The sequence below is a fragment of the Amblyraja radiata genome, chromosome 29 (genome assembly GCF_010909765.2).
Source record: "Amblyraja radiata isolate CabotCenter1 chromosome 29, sAmbRad1.1.pri, whole genome shotgun sequence".
Classification (NCBI taxonomy): Eukaryota; Metazoa; Chordata; class Chondrichthyes; order Rajiformes; family Rajidae; genus Amblyraja; species Amblyraja radiata.
Genome location: NC_045984.1, coordinates 8,996,113 through 9,017,646, shown reverse-complemented (window position 1 = coordinate 9,017,646; position 21,534 = coordinate 8,996,113). Strand labels below are relative to the sequence as shown.

General features: G+C 42.1%; 2 protein-coding genes across 4 annotated transcripts in view; one reads left to right on the top strand and one right to left on the bottom strand.

Annotated features, from left to right (window-relative positions):
• Window positions 1–14,109, bottom strand: part of LOC116989290 (insulin gene enhancer protein ISL-1-like) — a 183,811-nt gene extending 169,702 nt beyond the window's left edge. For both annotated transcript variants that reach the window (XM_033046515.1, XM_033046514.1), the window contains exons 1-2: window positions 13,996–14,109; window positions 1,622–1,681 (exon numbers count right to left, since the gene is read on the bottom strand). The gene's annotated coding sequence lies outside the window, so the exon portion shown is untranslated. The remainder of the gene's footprint in view (window positions 1–1,621; window positions 1,682–13,995) is intronic.
• The window catches only part of mier2 (MIER family member 2), an 89,648-nt gene continuing 81,986 nt past the window's right edge, over window positions 13,873–21,534 (top strand). Inside the window, exon 1 of one of the 2 annotated variants that reach the window (XM_033046512.1) lies at window positions 13,873–13,933. In XM_033046512.1, coding sequence (XP_032902403.1) covers window positions 13,925–13,933 — 9 coding nt within the window. In that variant the 5' untranslated portion in view covers window positions 13,873–13,924. Of the gene's footprint in view, window positions 14,087–21,534 lie in introns of both variants that reach the window. The other variant, XM_033046513.1, reaches the window with a different exon arrangement.

The following is a 21,534-nucleotide window of genomic DNA, read 5'->3' as shown; positions in this document are numbered from 1 at the left end:
TGACGTTTTCGTGATGGAAAATTCTATCTTTCCAAATAAGCCTCTGCGGTGTTTATTTGTCTTTCAATGGTTAATACATAAAAAGTTAAGCATTATACAGTATATAGTTACATTGAAAAATAATTTGAGTTGGTCCAAAACAGTGTAAAAAATGTAGTGATTTTAAGAACTAGATTGTATTGCATTTGGCAGCTCCGAGACGTTGTTTTGCCCTAACTCAATATCTATCCTTGCCCAGCCCCCAAACCGCACTTAAAGTTGTTGCTCGTAAAAGCTATTCAAGATTTACTTTATGTCATCTTTGCTGATTGTAAAGAGATGGATGGAATGTCTTCTTTCCAATTTCATAATATTCACAATTAATATTTTTAGAACATTCTATTTAAATTTGCGTTGTACTTTGATAGCTTTCAGTGATTTCAGTGAAATTGGCTTAATTGATGCCACATACAAGGTCTAAAAATATATTTTCCTGGCACAGTGAAAATAATTTGTTCATAAATCCTACTGATATAACTCTAGCAGAAATGTTCTTATAATTCGCTGACATATTGCCTCACCCAAGGTACAACTGATATGTGCATAAATAAACATTGCCTCCTGCTACCGGTAAAACACACTGAAGTTATACGCTATTGTATTCCCTCCTTACAGGAAGATCTGAATTTATTCCAAGTAGTAATTTTTATGAATTGTGCAAAAAAAACGTCTGTGTGCTTTGTGTGTGGACATTTTATTAATCTGTATTATGACCAACATCTATTGGGGTTATTCCATCCCTTCTCTAAATTTCGGAGTCATCTAAAATATAGCTAGTCTTGATGAATATTTTCTGATGCTGAACTAATAAATTACTAATGTGGACAAATGCATTAATTAAATAGTATTTTAAAAATCGTAATCCTCTTATCCTTGCACTTAAATTTCCTCTAATTCATGAATAAAAATCTCTGGTGTGCAATTTTACAGTTCCAGTACAATGACTACAATTGGTCCACACTTTTATTTAAAGAAGGGTTGGAATTTATGCTGCCCAACTTTAGCACACATGCACACATTTAAAAACCCACTGCTAAAGAAGGGCAAAAGTACATTTTGTATGTTGAAACAGTCATTTGGTTAAATAATTTAAAGAATTGCAGATGAGTATAGCACACTTCCAATGTGGTACTCAATAATAAGATATCAATCTGTAGTTTGAGTTAAATTTGGGTGTGCATCCTTTCAAATATAACTCATTAGTATATATAGTTTCGGATAATTCATGGTAAGTAGAAGGTAGGAAGATCTTTTGGTTTCAAAGCGAATCATGGAAATGTTCTGGTTGTATGTTCTGCTGTAAACTGTTGACATTGATTGCAGAATTAATCAATAATTCATATTCTTTGTGTCATGCAATTACTTGAATGTTGAATTTAATGGACTCTGATCTTTATCCACCTGGCATCTCCAATGTTCCTACATTGCTTTGAGACATATGTAATGCAATATACAGTTAGCTGCAGTGCAGAGTTGATAAGTCTGCCAAGATTCCCTCAGGTAATCACAGTAAAGTGACCCCAAATGGAAAATTATGTGTATGTATAACATTTAAAGACAGGATATTTTCCACGGTAATTACCTTCTGGTTGAGCAGTCTGACAATGTTCATTGTTCGGGTTCACTTGTGAAGAACAGTCATCTACACAAGGAAAAGGGCAGGTTATTAAAAAATAGATATTTACTAAGTGTTCCTACTGGTAAGTTGTACCTATACCCCAAGGTTCGTTCAATCGCTGTCGTATTGGCACTATTGCTTAGAATAATGCAATCATGGAAATGGTACCACATAGAAGAAACCCATTTGACCCATCAAGTCTCTGGAGGGAAAATCGATTTGGTCTCATTCTCTGAATGAATGTATGTACAATCAGATTCAGGAACAGTTATTTTCCGTATTTCATCAGAGTACTAGGCAGTCCTCTCATAAACTGGGGTTTTGTCCCGATTTCCAACCTACCTGATTGCAGAAATTAGACTTTTGCCTGGAACTATAACACCACAATGCTGTAAAACTATATTCTGCACTCTGGTGTTTTTCTTTTAGCATTACCTATTGTGTTTTTGTATGGATGACTATTTATTAATCCACTTGTGTATAGAATTATTTGATTTGACTGGAAACAAAAGCTTTTGACTTGCAAATAAAAAGCTTTCATCTCAGCACATGTGTGACAATAATAAACCTATACACATAGCAAGTGGCAGGACTGGCTGGCGTTCAACCACTGGGAATGCGGTCAGCAGTTTCGAAGACAATCGCCGAAGCCGACCCGTTAGTGCCAGACAGGAGGAAGGCTGCAGCCCTAAATTCTCCCACTACGGCCTTCATGTACCCCCACTGCTACCGCGTGTGTGGCTTGTGTATCAGATTCGTGAGCCACACTCGATCCCACAAGACATGAGACTGCACAACCTTGCTCTCGTCGTCTATGACGGGCCACCGCCAACAGCAATGTAAGGTTGAGGAACAACACCTCCTCTTCCATCAGACTTCCAGATTCATTATTGGATTCTACAACTCACTTCCTCTGTCTGTATCAGAACTGGCCATTTCAGCTGCTGGTCATCCATCTATGATGTGGGCTTAGTTTTCCTCAAACCATTGGCAAAACTTGACTGGCTGGGCATGTCTTACAGCCATGCATTTTGCAATTTTTACTATCTTTTAGGTTTTTTTTAAACTTTTACTCTTGTATAAACATTTCTTCATAGCTTTTATTTATTTTCTTTCTCACTAAATGCCCCCATTAATCTATCGACTGGATGATTTCTACAAACCTGGAACCATCCCATCCTACCTTGTCCTATACATCCTTCCCCACCACATTGCAACGAACAATTAACTTGTTCTTTTCTCTCTTTCTCAGTTCCGATGGAAAATCTTTGACCAGAAATGTTAACTCTGTTACTGCCACCTGATTAGTTGGATGTTTTCTGTTTTTTTAGCCAAGATATTCAAATCAAATAGTTAATTGTTGTCTGTGGGAGTATTCAGTGCCAAATTAATTGTCATCTATATTACTAAAAGTCTGATCTTGACTACATCCTGTTGTTCTGTATATTGATTTAAATAAAAACGCTGCCACTTACGGCTGTGATTTTTGGCCATCTTACTCAGAGTCCCCCTCTGCTGCGCAGGACAAGAGGATTTTCCCCATCAATGAAAAATAAAAGAGTTATTAGTGTTTAAAAAATGTTGAGATTCTCTCTCCTGAAGGCCACGCCCCTTCCGGAGGGACTATAAAACCCAGAAGTGTTGAGTGCCTCAGTCAGTCTCTGCAAGATGGGGGAGCGACAGAGTCAGTCTGAGTTGTGAATAACACTGAACACATCTATATTACTAAAAGTAAGATCTTGACCGTTTTTGACTCACTGCGATGTGATTTCCAAGAGAACGCCGCCACTCACAGCCGTGATTTTTGGCCACCTCGCTCAGAGCCCCCCACCGCCGGACAGGACTGGAGGATTTTTCCCATTGATGAAAAATCAGAGAGATATTAATGTTTTTTAAAAATTCACCATTCTCTCTGCTGCCCCGCTGGTGGCAGGGGGGAGGGACTATAAAACCCGGAAGTGTCGTGGCTCACTCAGTCTCTGTCAGACGGAGAAAGCGAGAGGGTCACGGCTCTCTGAGCTGCGAATAACACTGAACACACGTCTACTCCACGGTGAGTCCCCGGGATGTGGTTTTCAGCAAATGTGTTTGTTGTTTGCAAAGTGTTTGCCCAATTGGGTTGGCTTTTTAAAGGGCTTTCAGCAAATGTGTTTTGTTGGCTTGCAATGTGTTTTTGTCCAATTGGCTTGGCTTTTAAAGGGCTTGCTTGCAACAGTTTTCGGATGGATAAAGCATGAATAAACATTTTATTAGATCAGAGCTGTGTTTAATTTCAAAATTGGCGCTCATTCTATGATTTTTGCTTAGTTGCAAGATGGCGCCGATGACGTAATTTCCGGTTAGCGTCATTTCCGGTTTGTGGCAAGAAGGAAAAGGGTGGCGCAAAGATGGCGCCGAGTGCAGGCGCCGTTGATGACTCAGTATGTTTGTTGGATGTGATTTAAAGCACGTTTTTGCTTCAGCACCAGCAGCCTCTACAGGAGGCTTTAAACATTCATTTTACACACTGTATATTCAACACGTTCTGAAGTTACTTGGCTTTTTAGTATTGGGTGAGTGTGTGTGTGTGTGTGTGTGTGTGTGTGTGTGTGTGTGTGTGCGTGCGTGCGTGTGTGTGTGTGTGTGTGTATGTGAATTAGTCTGTGTATGTGTGTGTGTGTGTGTGTGAATGAGTCTGTGTGTGTGTGTGTGAATGAGTCTGTGTGTGTCTGTCTGTGTGAATGAGTCTGTGTGTTTGTGTGAATGAGTCTGTGTGTGTGTCTGTGTGTGTGAGTGAGTCTGGGTGTGTGTGTCTGTGTGAATGAGTCAGTGTGTGTGTGTGTGCGTGCGTGCGTGCGTGCGTGTGTGTGAGTGTCTGTGTGAGGTGGAGGGTGTGTGTGATCAACAAATAACAAATAGTACGAACTAGCAACAGAAAGCCCCCCTCCTGGAAATGCTAAAGCTGTGTTGCCTAATAAATGTTGCCTTGCCTAATTAGAGTTGCCTTGCCCAATTAAAGTTGCCTTGCCTAATTAAAGTTGCTTTGCCTTCTATATAATTAAAAGTCTAATCTTGACCACTTCCTGTTTGCGCTCTATATTGATTTTAGAAAAAACGCTACCACGTACGGCTGTGATATTTGCCCATCTTACTCAGAGTCCCCCTCCGCTCATCAGGTGCCGAGGATATTTCCCATCGATGAAAAATAAAAGAGTCATTAGTGTTTAAAAAATGTTGAGATTCTCTCTCCTGTCAATCACGCCATGAAGGCCACGCCCCTTCTGGTGGGAGGGGGGGAGGGACAATAAAACCCAGAAGTGTGGGCATGGCTCAGTCTCTGCAAGATGGAGGAGGGAGAATTCACGACTCTCTGTCTTTAGTGGCCTTACACCCTGCTTGAAATGGTATGAAACTGCACTTGAATTTGGTGGTCTTGCACCCTGCATGAAGTGGTAAGAAACTGCACTTCAATTTGGTGGCCTTGCACGCTGCTTGAAATGGAATTTCAAGTAATAGCCGTGAGTCAACTGCCAGCCCACCAGCCGTGAGTGCGTGATCTGCCAGCACAACAGGCTTGAGTGACTGAGCCACCAGCCCAAGAATCCATTTGGCCCACAATCTCCATACTAGCCCTGGAAACCAGTCCTTTCAGCCCACAACACCCATGCTAGTGCTCCAGAAATCCCCCCCCCCCCCCCCCCCCTCCACTGGCCACCAATATTGGAATTGGTGGAGAGGTGGAATATTGCGTTGGGGGACCAGCCCTCCCATGTGATGCTGGGACCCAACGGGTCCCACTTAGTCTAGTAATATATATAAATGACCTGGACATAGGTGTAGGTTAGTAAATTTGCTGGAGTTGCAGACAATGAGTAAGGTTGTCAAATTAAACAGCGAGATACAGATCAGCTTTAGAAATAGGCAGGGAAATGGCAGATGGAGTTTAATCCGAGCACGTGTAAGGTGTTGCACTTTGAAAGATTAAACGTAATGGGAAAGTATACCGTTAATGACAAGACTTGATTAATGTGCAGAGGGATCTTGGAGGCCAAGTCCATAGCTCTCTGAAAATGGTAAACACAAGTAGGTAGTTTTGAAGAAGGCATGTGGTATGCGTGTCTCCATCAGTTGGGGCAATGAGTACAAGAGTCAGGAAGTCATGATGCAGTTCTATAAGACTTTGCTTCGGCTGCATTTGGAATATTGGGTGCAGTTCTGATTACCCCCCTTTACAGGAATATGGAGACTTATGAGAGGGTGCAGAAGATGTTTTACCAGAAGGCTGCCTGGATTAGAGAATATTAGCTACAAGAAGAGGTTGGACGGTGTTTTATTGTTTATTGAGGAAACACTTTTTCACACAGAGAGTTGTGAGTCTGTGGAATTATCTGCCTCAGAGGGCGGTGGAGGCCGGTTCTCTGGATACTTTCAAGACAGAGCTAGATAGGGCTCTTAATGATAGCTGAGTCAGGGGATATGGGGATAAGGGGAGAAGGCAGGAACGGGGTACTGATTGTGGATGATCAGCCATGATCACATTGAATGGCGGTGCTGGCTCGAAGGGCCGAATGGCTTACTCCTGCACCTATTGTCTATCGTCTATTGTCATGTCAAGTTCATTTTCCTTACCAACATTGATTGCATGAACTTTTGTCATTGCTTCATGATCTTCAAGCTCGTTATCCATTGTTTTGTTTCAACTAAACTTAGTTTCTCCATAGCCATCATCACATGTCTCCTGACAAGCTGTACAAACTATCCTGAAATGTATACCTCACTGCCCAATCACCCATCACCTTGTCATTGTTGAGTTTCATTGGCTCCTCGTTATCTTTAGAGCCTCACTCTTTCCTAACTACATAACCACCTTAACCAAGGTTCAGGTTTATTATTTACCAAGATACAGTGGAAAGCTTTGTTTTTTGCATGCTGTCTAATCAGATCAAATTTGCTAGTGCTACATGTGTGGGTTTAAACTAAATAGTGGGGGGGAGGGATTGACAAATTGGGAGTATAAAGGGGAAGTGAGTACAGGAAAAGTTACAAAAGACTCCCGAGTTAATGGGAAGGAAAGTTCGAGAAGGGATAATAGAGTAAGGTCAGGGCCAATAGTGACCGGTGTGAGAGGGGAGGAGAATACCAAAGTTAAAGTGTTGTATCTGAATGCGTGAAGTATAAGAAATAAAGTGGATGAGCTTGAAGCTCAATTAGAAATTGGCAAGTATTTACAACAGAATTATGGACTGCACTCAAATAATTTCTTCAGATATCTACAAATTAGAGATTATGTTAAATCTAATACACAAGTCTACAGGAATAGGGAATCAGAAATTCTTGATGAATGTCTGAACAAGCATCCTAATACTGAAAAACTAATAGCTTATATTTATAACACCCTACTAAACAACGAGGTACCACCGACCGAACCATATAGATACAAATGGGAAAATGAAATAGGTCACCCTATCACGAAAGATATGTGGGACGAAAGTTTACAACAAATACATCAATGTTCATTAAATGCCAGACATACTTTAATACAATTTAAGGTCTTACATAGACTACACTACTCTAAAATAAAACTAAATAGAATCTTCCCACAAATCTCTCCTATTTGTGATAAATGTCTACATCTAGAGGCTAATTTAACACATACGTTTGCAAACTGTATAAAACTTAAACATTTCTGGACTGATATTTTTGAAATAACTTCAGAAGTTATTAATACAAAACTGGACCCAGACACAAAATTAATAATACTTGGAATATCAGAACAAAGCTTAACACTCACAACAAACCAAAGAAATTCCTCAACTACAGTATAATAACCGGGAAAAAATTAATATTAAAATTTTGGAAAGGACCTACAACCCCCACAATTAAAATGTGGATTACGGAAATGTCGGAGACCCTATACTTAGAAAGAATTAGACTTGTCTTAATGGACAAACAAGATCTTTTCCATAAAATTTGGGCTCCATTCATTAACTATCTGAAGGGATAGATTGGCACAGCACGAGGACCCAACTGAAACTTGAACTCAGGAACAGATGAAAAGCTATACTTTATAACCTACGAACCTATCTCCATTGACGTATTACAGGTAACCCATTCCACCTCCCTTGTTTTTCTGTTGTGTTTTTTTTTTCTTTATTTTTTATTTGTAACTTTCTACCCTCTCTTTTTCCCTCTTTCTATAAAAAATAAAAATACTAGAAGCAGAAGTAATTGATAATGGAAAATTTTAATAATGTATGACTGATGTATATGAAAAGTTTTTTTACTATAATATGTAACTACATTTTATAATATGTCTACTTCTAATAAATAAATAAAAAAGAAAAAAAAGAAATTGGCAAGTATGATGTTGTGGGAAATACAGACATCGCAGCAAGAGGACCAGGGCTGGGAACTGGATATTCAATGGTATACGTCCTATTGAAAAGACAGACAGGTGGGCAGAGGGGGTGGGGTAGCTCTGTTGGTGAGGAATGAAATTCAGTCCCTTGCGATGGGTGACATAGAATCAGGAAATGTAGAGTCAGTATGGATAGAACTGAGGAATTGTAAGGGTAAAAATACCATAATGGGAGTTATCTACAAGCCCCAAAACAGCAGCCTGGATATAGGGTGCAAGTTGAAACAAGAGTTAAAATTGGCATGTCGTAAAGGTAATGCTACGGTTATTATGGTAGATTTCAACATGCAGGTATACTGGGAAAATAAGGTTAGTACTGGACCCCCAAGAAAGGAAGTTTGTCGAGTGCCTCCGTGATGGATTCTTAGAGCAGCTTGTACTGGAGCCTACCAGGGAGAAGACAATTCTGGGTTTATCGAATCCGGTTCATTACACAACACTAAACCCAGAGAGGGGGGAGAGAGAGGGTGTGCTGAGAGGGGGGTGAGATGAGGGGAGGGGGAGAGGTGGGGAGCAGGGAGGGGGAGGGAGGGTGGAGGGAAGGGGGTAGGGGTGTGTGGAGGGGAGGGGGGTTTAGGGGAGGGACGGTGGGGGAGGGGGTGGAGGGGAGGAAAAAGGGGAGAGAGAGAGAGAGAGGGGGGGAGGGGGGGAGAAGAGAGGGGGGGAGGGGGGAGAGGAGGGGGAGGAGAGGAGAGGGAGGGGGTGCGGAGAGGGGGAGAGAAGAGAGAGGGAGAGGAGAGGGGGGAGAGGAGAGGGAGGAGAGAGAGGAGAGGGGGAGGGAGAGGAGAGGGAGGAGAGAGAGAGGAGAGAGGGGGGAGAGGAGAGAGGGGGGAGAGGAGAGAGGGGGGGAGAGGAGAGATGGGGGGGAGAGGAGAGAGGGGGGGGAAGAGGAGAGAGGGGGGGAGAGGAGAGAGGAGAGGGGGGGAGAGGGGAGAGGAGTGGGGGGGAGAGGAGAGGGGGGAGAGAGGAGAGGGGGGAGAGAGAGGAGAGAGGAGAGAGGAGAGAGGAGAGGGGGGGAGAGAGAAAGAAAGAGAGGGATAGGGAGACAGAGAGGTGGGGAGAGAGAGGAGGGGAGAGAGAGAGAGAGAGTGCCTTTTTAATTCAACCCAAACAACCATTTGCAGGCAGTGCTTTTTTACTTCAAGCTAACTATATTTTCATTTTCAAACCAAATTAAGGGTACTCACAGTGCTGTAGACATTTGTTCAGTGTCATTCAGAGCTCAGAGTGACAGAGACTAATTGACAGAGCTCCAGCTTGCAGAGACTAATTGAGGCACACCACTTCCTGGTTTTATAGTCCCTCCCCTTCCTCCAGCAGGGGCAGCAGAGAGAATGGGGAATTGTGTAAAAACATTAATATCTCTGTCATTTTTCATCGACGGGAAAAATCCTCAGCACACATGCGGCGGAGGGGGGCTCTGAGCAAGGTGGCCAAAAATGACGGCCGTAGGTGGCGGCGTTATCTCGGAAATTGCAGCACAGACGGCCAAAAGCGGTCAAGAACAGAGATTTAGTAATATAGATATAAAATAAGATAGATAGATTAATGATTTAGATGAAGGGATTAAAAGTAACATTAGGAAATTTGCTGACGACACAAAGCTGGATGGCGGTGTGAACTGTGAGAAGGATGCCATGAGGATGCAGGGTGATTTGGACAGGTTGGATGAATGGGCAGATGCATGGCAGATACAATTTAATGTGGATAAATGTTCATTATGCACTTTGTGGAAAAAACAGGAAGGCAGATTATTATATGAATGGTGTTCAAGAAGGAACTGCAGATGCTGGAGAATCGAAGGTAGGCAAAATTGTTGGAGAAACTCAGCGGGTGCGGCAGCATCTATGGAGCGAAGGAAATAGGCAACGTTTCGGGCCGAAACCCATCTTCAGACAGATGCAGGGGGGGGGGGGGGGAGAAGAAAGGATGTAATACTGTCTTTGGAGGGAGGAGGAGAGCTTCTTCAAAGTAGGCATACTTTGAGGAGATATCGCAGTATTTAATGGTGTCAAGTTGGGAAAAGGGGAAATACAGCGAGATCTGGGTCCCTGTTCATCAGTCACTGAAAGTATGCATGCAGCTACAGCAGGCAGTGAAGAAAGCGAATGGCATGTTGGCCTTCATAACAAGAGGCGTTAAGTATAGGAGCAAAGAGGTCCTTCTGCAGTTGTACAGGGCCCTAGTGAGACTACAACTGGAGTATTTTGTGCAGTTTTGTTCTTCAAATTTGAGGAAGAACATTCTTGCTATTGAGGGAGTGCAGCGTAGGTTCACGAGGTTAATTCCCGGGATGGCGGGACTGTCATATGTTAATAGAATGGAGCGGCTGGGATGTATACTCTGGAATTTAGAAGGATGAGAGAGGATCTTATTGAAACATATAAGATTATTAAGGGATTCTACACGCTAGAGGCAGGAAACATGTTCCCGATGTTGGGAGAGTCCAGAACCAGGGGCCACGGTTTAAGAATAAGGGGTAAGCCATTTAGAACGGAGATGAGGAAAAACATTTTCACACAGTTGTGAATCTGTGGAATTCTCTGCCTCAGAAGGCAGTGGAGGCCAATTCTCTGGAAGCTTTCAAGAGAAGTTAGATAGTTAGATAGATCTCTTAAAGATAGAGGAGTGAAGGAATATGGGGAGATGGCAGGAACGGGGTACTGATTGTGGATGATCAGCCATGATCACAGTGAAAGGCAGTGCTGGCTCGAAGAGCCGATTGGCCTACTCTTGTACCTATTGTCTAATACTATACATGAATACAATCAGGTCAAACTCGTCAAATTAAAGTCCCATAGGAGATAATACGGCGAGTGCTGTATATTGTGCAAAGATTCGGTAGACAAAATCCAATATCTGCAATAGGGTAAAGGTGAATTGGACAGAACCCTAGCAAAAGGAAGGACCATTCAGAAGGCTGATAACAGATGAGACGAAGTTGTTCTTGAGTCAGGTACTGCACACTTTCAAACTTCTGTACCTTTTCCAGGCAGGAGCAGGGAGAAATAGGAATTACCAGGAGGGGAAAGTCTTTAATGATGTTGGCTGCCTTTCCGAGGCAGTGTGAAGGGTGGATGGAGTCAATGGTGGGAAATCTGGTCTGTGTGATGGACTGGGCAATTCTCTGGAATTTCTTGCAGTCTTGTGCAGAGCTATTTCCAAACCAAGCTGTGATGCAACCCAACAGTATGCTTTATGTGATGCATCTGCAGAAGCTTGTTAGAGCCATTGGACTCATGCTGAATTTCCTCAGTCAACTGATGAATTGGAGGCGTTGGTGTCCCTTCTTGGCTGTCGCTTCAATGTGGTTGGTCCATAACAAATTGTTGGTAAAATGAATGCTAAGGAACTTGAAGCTCTCAACAATTTCCACTTCGACACCATTGATACAGATTGGGGCTTGTACTCCACAATGCTTCTTGAAGCCGATAACTCGCTCCTTCATCTTGCTGACATTTAGGGAGAGTTTATTGTACTGCCACTATGTTATCTACTTTACCTCCTTGCTGTAGTTAGTCTGCCTCCAGCTCCAGACAGCTAATGGAGAGTATTCTGAGGGATAAGATATAAATGCATTTGGATAAATTGGTCGATTAGGGATAATCAGCATGGTTTTGTACGTGGGAGATTGTGTCTGACGAATTTGATTGATTTTTTGAAGAAGTATCCAAAAAGGTTGATGTCCAAATCTGTAGATGTGTTTATATGGACTTCAGCAAAGCATTTGATAAGTTTCTGCACGATAGGCTGCTCGGGAAGTTAGATTGCATGGGATCCAGGGAGAGCTCGCAGACTGGATAGAGAATTAGCTTCAAGGAAGGAAGCAGAGGGTGATGCTGGAAGATTGTTTATTGGACTGGAGGCCTGTGACTAGTTGGCTGCCTCAGGTATCAGTTGCTGTTTGTTGCTTATATCAATGATCTGGGTAAGAATGTACAAGGCATGATCAATAAGATAGTAGATCACACTAAACTGGGTGGTATTGGAGATAACAAAGATGGTTATCAAAAATTACAACAGGATCTTGATCAGTTGGTCAAGTTGGCTGAGAAATGATGAATGGAGTTTAATGCAGATAAGTGCTAGGTATTACATTTTGGGAAGTCAAACCAGAGCAGGACCCACACAGTGAATGACAGAGCCCCAGGGAGTGTTGTAGAACAGAAGGATCGAGGAGTGCAGGTACATACTTCCTTGAAAGTAGCATCACAAGTAAACAGGTTGGTCAAGAATACTTTCGGTACATTGGCCTTCATCAGTCAGGGCGTAGACTTTGGGATGTTATGTTACAGTTGTACAAGATGTTGTTGAGGTCGCATTTGGAGTATTGTACAAAGTTTTGGTCTGCTACAAGAATGATGTTGTTAAGTTAGAAAATGTGAGAGAAGATTTACGATGATGTTGCCAGAACTTGAGGGCTATCGGGAGGGGTTGGACAGACTAGGTCTTTATTGCTTGGAGTGGAGGAAGATGAGGGGTATTTTATAGACGTATATAAGATCATGAGGGGTATATATATATATATATATATATATATATATATATATATATACATATATATATATAGGGTGAAAGCACTTTTACTCAATTTTTACCCAACGTACGGGAATCCACCCGACAGTGTGTTCCACGCACCCCAGAATCTGGTTGCAAAAAAAATGGCCCAACACATCTCAGTCTGAAGAAGGGTCCCAACCAGAAATGTCACCTATCCATGTTCTCCAGGGGTGCTGCCTGCCAGGCTCAATTACTCCAGCACTGTATGTTTGTTTGTAAACCAGCACCTGCAGTTCCATGTGAATACATCTCCTGAAGAAGGGTCTCGACCAGAAACATCACCCATCCCTTCCCTCCAGAGATGCTGCCTGTCCAGCTGAGTTACTCCAGAATTCCCCCGAGCCATCAGATGCTTGAATTCCATATAATGTGCCGCCACTATTATCTATTTTATCTTTTTATCTAATTTATCCTTTTGTTATTTTATGTTGCACGTGGAGCCAGATGCAACAAAATTTTGTTCCGACTTGCATTTATTGGTGTATTTTTGAATGACAATAAAGTCTTTGATTGATTGATTGAATTTTGTGTCTATCCTTTGAAACTTTCTTCCTCTCAGCTATGCCATCTAGACATTGACATTTGTCATTTCTACTCTGGGATGGGGTTAGAAACATAGAACATAGGTGCAGGAGTAGGCCATTCAGCCCTTCGAGCCTGCACCGCCATTCAATATGATCATGGCTGATCATCCAACTCAGTATCCTGTGCCTGCCTTCTCTCCATACCCCCTGATCCCTTTAGCCACAAGGGCCACATCTAACTCCCTCTTAAATATAGCCAATGAACTGGCCTCAACTACCTTCTGTGGCAGAGAGTTCCAGAGATTCACCACTCTCTGTGTGAAAAATGTTTTTCTCATCTCGGTCCTAAAGGATTTCCCCCTTATCCTTAAACTGTGACCCCTTGTCCTGGACTTCCCCAACATCGGGAACAATCTTCCTGCATCTAGCCTGTCCAACCCCTTAAGAATTTTGTAAGTTTCTATAAGATACCCCCTCAATCTCCTAAATTCTAGCGAGTACAAGCCGAGTCTATCCAGTCTTTCCTCATATGAAAGTCCTGATTGGGTTTAAGGATCAGACTGTCTATCCTTTCTGTGGATAGAGGTGAAGGGAGTGGCTCCCCGGGGGGAGGGGGGGGAGGTGTGGTCCCTTTAAGGACATCGCCAGCCATCCAGCCACACCGCGCCGATGACACACCCGCTTGTCCTGCAGTCCCGGCCGCCGCCAGCAGCTGCGCTCTTAGCGCCAGGCTACTTAACATCCGGGAACGAGTATTCGGATTTCCCAGGCAGAGACAGAAACAATATGGCGGAGGTGAGGCGGCGAAAGAGCTGGTTTTACCCCGATGTGATTTAATGACCGCGCCGCGCTCTTACCGGCTAGCGGGCGGCCGGCTGTTGAGGTGTATGTCGAGGTAGCGGAGCTTGAGCCGCGGGGGTGGTTTGGAAACGGAGCCGGCGGGTGCAGGTATTGACGGGCGAGTGGTTTTTGTTTGGAGGGGGGCGGGCGGGTGAGCGGGCGGGGGGCTCGGGCGCCTGTCCCGGCCCGGCTGGAACCGGCAGCACTGCGCCTGCGCGCCTGGCCCCGGCCCGGGCTGACAGCTACCGGCGCGAGCTGCGCCTGCGCGCCGGCCAACTCTCTGTTTGTAAACTTGGTGCCACATTGCGCTGGGATAGTGAGTGTGTGGCTGTGTGGAGGAATGAGCCCGCTGGTCTGCACCCGTGCACAGCCCCTGCAACAGCCGCGCACCATAACTGATGTTTAATATTTGTGAAATGCATATGTTTGCAAATTGTGCATTCACTTGCTCGTATGTGTGTGGAGGAATGAGCCCGCTGGTTTGTACCCATGCACATCCCATGCAACATTCGCAGACCATAGCTGATGCCTAATATTTGTGCTATGTATATATTTGCAAATTGTGCATTCATTTGCTCATAAGTATATGTGAGTGTGTGTAGAGGAATGAGCCCGCGCGTTTGCACCCGTGCACAGCCCCCTGCAACAGCCGCACGCCATAGCTGATGTTTAATATTTGTGCAATGTGTCTATTTGTAAATTGTACATCTACTTGTTCATAAGTAAGTATAGATACGTGGAGGAATAAGTCCGCGGGTTTGTACCAATGCCGAGCTCCTGCAATAGCCGCACACCATAGCTGATGTTTAATAATTGTGTAGTATATTTGCAAATTGTGCGTCCACTTGGTTATAAGTATGTGTGTAGAGGAATGAACCTGCCGGTTTGCACCCATACACAGCCGCTGCAACATTAGGCTACGACTAATGTTTGTGTTTCGCATATATTTGCAAATTGTGCGTCCACTTGCGTATAAGTATGCGCGTTTATCTCTGTGTATATATATATAGTGCGCATGTGCACGCACGTATGTGTATATTTACAAAAATCAAATAAAAACCTGCAGATGTTGGGAAATCTAACAGAAAATGCCGGGAATACAGCAGATCGGGTCGTGTCTGAGGGGAAGGGGATCAGTCAATCTTTCAAGTCGAAGATGAGGTCGCCCTGACAGTTCAAAACACGAAGGGTCATCGAACGAAAGCGTTGACTGTTTCCCCTCTCCACAGACGCAGCCCGTCCTGCTATTTCCAGCATTTTCAGTTTATTGTTTATAGATATAAATGTATAGATATGTATGTGTGTGTGTGTGTATATATATTTAAGTACATCTCTCGCTGTATATCTATATATTGAGATAGATATTTGTAGTGCACGTGTTTATGTTCGTGTTGATGCACATGGGTTTGTGTACAACGCGCTGGTGTGTGAACATGTCTACAACGCGCTGGTGTGTGAACATGTGTACAAACAGCATGCATTTCTGCTCCGCATCCCCAGGCAAAGAAATCTGAGATTTATTTTGTAGCTGATTCCCGGCTAACAATTAGAAGGTTGGACTGAGTTACTCCATTCATTTTGCATCGGCGAAATAGAACACAATGCATTGCAAAATGTATGAAAGATGGAGCCACTTTGACACAATCGACATGAGATTTTTCGTACTAAAATACCGCAAAACTCTTCCATTATCCTTTACCCATTGATAGATCGTTCCAGTCCGTTAACATCATCTCTGTTTCGACTCTACATGTCAAATGTGCATTGGCAGAGGTTGAGGCACTGGAGATTGTCTTCTTATTGTAAAATTGCATGGCCCAAAGCTCAGAGATCTTGGGAAAACTTGTCTGTTAGATGTCTTGTATTCCTGTCGCTCAATTCCATTATCGGAGATAGACACAAAATGCTGGAGTAACTCAGCGGGTCGGGCAGCATCTCTGGAGAGAAGCAATGGGTGAAGTTTCGGGTCGAGACCGTTCTTCACACTCGTCTGAAGAATACTTGTGAGTCTGAAGAAGGGTCTCGACCCAAGACGTCACCCATTCCTTCACCTGCATTTTGTGTCTATCTTCGGTGTAAACCAGCATCGGCACAGTTCCTTCCTACACAATCCCATTGGCGTTTTTGCAGACAACACGGTGCTGCCTTTTGCGTAAGCGTGGTCATACAAACGGTAATGTCAGACATTATGGCATCACAGTTTGGGTAAGCGACGTGATGCGAGCGCGATCAATCGGATTGTTCAGCTGGGCGGAGAAGTGCGTCAAAACAGCACAAAAGTACACGTGGAACGGAAGATTGTTACGAGATTCAAAATACTGTTTTTAAATAAAAGACGAAAGTTTTTATTTGAAAGCCGGTGGCGCTTGGACCGGAAACAATGGAAAGAGCTGCGAGATGTCGCGGAACGGCGATGCAGAAGCTCGGGGAAGTCTAGTGTTTAAAGTGAAATAACTCCCCACTGCAAAGTAAGGATAGGGGTTGTTCTCGTATACGTTTAATTCAGGAAAACAAATGGAACAAAATACGGTGGCACAGTTAGTTGCTGCTGCCTCGTAACGCGAGATCAGTGTTCAATCCTGACTTGGGTTAGAGGCATTGTGGAGTTTGCGTGTATCCATGTAAATTGTGTGTGTTTCCTCTCGTATCCCAAAGATGTGTGGGTATGATAGGTTATTAGGCTATTGTTAATCTCTCCTCCCCCCTCAATGAAGTTTATAGTTGAGTGGTAGATTCTGGGAGGAGTTAAGTGGAATGTGGGATTAATGTGACATTTGAGTAAATCGATGGAGACACGAGGAACTTCAGATGCTGGAATCTCAAGCAAAAGTGCTGGAATAATTCGGCAGATCAAACAGCATCTGTTGAAAGGTTGGATGGGTTGCGTTTCAGGTCGGGATCCTTTAGACTGAATGGATCGTTGGTGGTCAATGCCAATACCATGGATTGAATGGTGTGTTTCCATGTGGGTATCTCTCTGGCTCACTAAACTCTACTAAGGAAACTAATCATAAACCCCATAATTCCTAATAAAACTTTGTTCCTTACACAAACCTTGAGATGTTGCCTGGAACCCAGCTCTTTTATGTTAATGGGTAAAAGAACCAATGGACGCTTGATTGTTTTGTTGTATGCCTGTTTGTTTGCATTTTGAGTATTCTTGAGTAATTCTGGAACAATAGTTAGATACATTACGCACGTTCTTGGCCACAAAAGGTCTGTATGTTTGAAATATTAGAAAGTGTTCGCAATATAATGCAATTGATGTCTTAAATTAGTTAATTTCTCACCAAATATTTGTGGCCACAGAATTAGTATGTCTTCTCTTCCATTGAGTATGTCGACAATACAGTCAAATGAATGACTACATTTACTCTGATAATTTAAAGAAAATTGAGTTGCAAAGTTTTCAGATGACTTCTGTAAAATATAGTGAGTTGGAGCAAAAGGAAGGTGTTTGAATCAGATGTAAGGAAAATATGGAATCTTAAATTCTGCTTGGCTGTTTTATAAACTTTGTGGTTCCCCCAATCAGGTTACGCTGAGCATGGGAACATAGGAGGTTAGGGTGAATGCTTAAGAAATTGTATATTCAAAATGTGTGTTCACATAAAAGTGAGGTGGCGCATTGGTGGAGTTGCTGCTTTTCTGCGCCAGAGTTCAATTCTGACTGGGTGCTGTCTATACATAGTTTGTATTTTCTCCCAGTGACTACGTGGGCTTTCTCCCGGCGCTCCGGTTTCCTCCCACACTTCAAAGACGCACAGGTTTGTAGGTTAATTGGCTTTGGTAAAAACAATTTAAATTATCCCTATTGTGTAGGATAGTGCTGCTGTACGGTGTGATTATTGGTCAGCGAGGACTCAGTGTGCTGAAGGGCCTGTTTCTGCGCTGTGCCTCTAAAGTCCAAAGATGGCAAACTGGTTAACAAGTTGTCAATTTATAATAAATTTGCCACCTGCTGTTGGATTGATTGCAGTCCTCATTTTATGATGAAAAATATGCTTTAGTTGTAAACGTGTTCTTTTGAAGACGTTGATTACTATTATAAGTAAGCTTTGTTGGGATATTCATGCTTTGAAGTCTCCTGCAACAGCTGCCCTGCTTGCCATACTTTCATTAAACATGAAACCTTATGTATTCACCTCAAAGTTACGAACTCCCTGTTTCAATTAACTATTGCTTCCTCTAAGGTGGAAGTTACTTCTTGTGATGATGTTCTGTCTATCTTTCATGCTGTACTTGTGACAAATTTCTTTAAATATAGGTTTAGTAATAACTGAAGCACCTTGATATGTTGTGAACAATTTGTTTTGCACTGTATTCTATCCTAAGCAAAGAATGCATAATGTAGCCTGTTAATCTCATTTTTAAACTTCATTATATATCTACCACCATTTTTGTTTTTACTAAATGTTATTTGTATGTAATAATAGCACTTGTAGTCTTGATATTTTTTAAGGAATTGGGAAGAATTGGCATCTATGATCGGAGTCGCAGTGTTCTCAGTCTTTGAAGATACTGGCTTGTGGCTTTGTGCTCATCCTTCTTGTTTCGCAAATTGAATTGAATTAATTGTGATCTTTTTGTTTATGGTAAATTGCATTTTAAGTCTTCCTAATAATTAAATGCAGCATTTCAATCTGAAAGGTAAACTTGAGTAGATTATGACATAATAGCAATGGAACCCCATTCATACCAAAGAATGCCTCTTTTGTCATTAAGTCATAGATTTATTGAATAAACTTGAGAAGATTGTTGGGTCTTCTAAAGCAGTCCGAGTCCTGTGGTTGTAGATTCTGACCCAGTAGCAATAAAGAAGCAGGATGGAAATCCTGGTGGAATGGTTTGTGCCTTGAAGGGAAATGTACCTCCTTCATTGTACTGAGACTATGCAATGAATTGAAAAATGTTCAACTTCAGAGAAATTGTCACTGAACTTCAGAGTTAATGAAATAGTTTTTTTATTAATTCATCTTGTGCTGTTGGTAATATCCATCCATGACCGTCCTTGAGAAGACATTGGTGAATGAGTGTCAAACCACTATAGTTCATGTAAAGGTAGGGATTTTGACCCAGACTCAGTGTATAAACTTTTATCAAGACTGGATGGTTTGTGATATGAATTGGACAGGTACTCTTGATTAGTACAGATGTCAGGTTATGGGGAAGAGAGGGTTTAGGAGGGAGAGATAGATCAGCCATGATTGAATGGTGGAATAGACAATGGGCTGAATGGCCAAATTCTACTCCTATCCCTTATGACCTTGTGAATTGGAACTTACAGTGATGGTGTTTTCATTCGGCGGTGGATGTTACTGATTTGGAGGACATCGTCAAAGGCACTTTGGTGACATTGCATTGTATACTGTAAATAGGTTGGCACATTGGCACAACTAGCAGAAGCACTGCTTCATGGTTATTGGTGATCAGTAGAATACAAGGGAAGCCGTTGAAAATGTGAGGCGAGTGAAAATAATGGAATTAAAGTTGAATTGTGTAAATGTGTTGTTGATATTTTTTTTGCAAGCAGGATGGGCATAAGACATGTTTCCATTCCATTGTTTTTTGTGGTTACAAGCAAACTTTTTTTGCAGTTAAGAGTTGTACTTGTTTTAACGAAGATCATTTAATCATTTTTCTGACGTGTCTTCAAATTGGTGCTATAGCTCTTGAGAGAAGGGAAGTAAGAGTAACTGTTACTCCGTTTTTATTTATATTGGAGCAATAGTTTTGATTGACTGAAAGATATAGCATGGAAACAGGCCTGCGACACATCAAATTTACACTGACCAACGATTCACACTATTTCCATGTTATCACACTTTTGCATCCACTCCCAACACACTTGGAACAATTTAGAGCCCAATTAACCTCAAATCTCATAAGGTCAAAAGTGTTAGGAGTGGAATTAGGCCATTTGGCCCATCAACTCTACTCCACCATTCAATTATGTCTGATCTATCTCTCCCTCCTAACCCTATTCTCCTGCCTTCTCCCCATAACCTCTCACACATGTTCTAATCAAAATCTGCACTTCTTTGGGATGCGGGAGGAAACCAGAGCACCCAGGGGAAACCATGTTGGTCACGGGGAGAACGTGCAAACTCCATGCAGTTAGCACTGAAAGTCAGGACACACCAGTGTCTTGTGTTGAGAGGCAGCAGCTCTACCAACTGCACCAACGTGCTGCCCTGGTGATGTCCATTGTCTGTTCTGTAAAGTTTCTGGTCTATGGAGACTAACTAGATGTTGATAGTGGAGGGTTTGGTGATGGTAGCGATTTCAGATATTTTGATCCAAGCTCTGCAGTGTAATCCTATGTAGTCATGATACAGTTGTGGACTATAAGACGAGAATTGGGAGGAAGTTACAAGAACATTTGCACAGCCGAAATTGAATAACAGATCATCCAAGTTACAGTAATTAGGTATGTTGCAAAGCCTACCTGAAGCGTCGCTGAAAATCTGTCGCTGCGGGTGTGCGCGATTTTGGCGCCGTTTAGAGAGGGGCGGGTTTAAAACGCGATTTTCTCTAGGCTGTTCAAATCGAAGATGTTCAGCCTAGTTAATTATTAACGAAAAATCGCTGGAAGACCCCGTCGCAAAAGCCATTATTAGTTTTAAAGGCTTCGTATAATAGTTATAGTAGTTTAAAAATCAATCTCTAAACCCGCGACCAGCAGCAACCGCAGGGTCTCATAAAGCAAACAACTGAAGTTAGGCTGTATATTTTTACATTAAAAAGGGCTTCTTAAGATCCCTTTATACAAAGTTTAATATTGCGAGTAACTCATTTTGGGCCCATTATATCCCGCAGTATTTTTCTGGGCATTTGGGGGCACAAATCTACCGCAATGTGAACGTTCTAAACCAGCGCGTTCCACAGGAACCCACTGGAAAGCTGATTTAAAATGGGCATTTATTTACAGCAATTGAACACTGAATTCCTTCCATTTGGCCTATAAATTAATGTAAATGAGATTTAAAAATCATGTTTTATTGTGAATTATTTGTGAATATTATTTGGACATTTAGGCTATTTAAAAATGTTAATCATTTATTAAGAAATGGATAGATGTTTAGATCTAGTAATTGAAGTCTGAAATTAGCTACAATTAGGTAACTAACTAATTATATGCTTTAATTTCAGGTCATCCAAGTAAGATTATTTTATATTTGTTTCAGAATGCTTCAATCTATGATAACTGAAAATTTCATTCAGTTCTCTTAATTATTAAGAAAGTTATGGGCTTTTGACTGTTCACGATCACAGCTTTTTTGTTATATCCATAGAAAATCAATAGGGAACAAGATGCTCATTTCCGAGTATGAAAATGGCCATAACTTTTTTAATACTTGAGATATGAAAGTGAATTAGGTGTCAAATTAAACTTATTTTTATGCTTTATCTGATGGGATAAATTGCAGACTTGATTTTTTAAATCTCAAAATGTTGTAACATTGCTACAGTAATCCCTGCCATCACGGAAGGTGGTGTCCAATAAATGGAATTATCTTCAGAAGATATCAAGAAATAGTACAATGTCAGAGGTT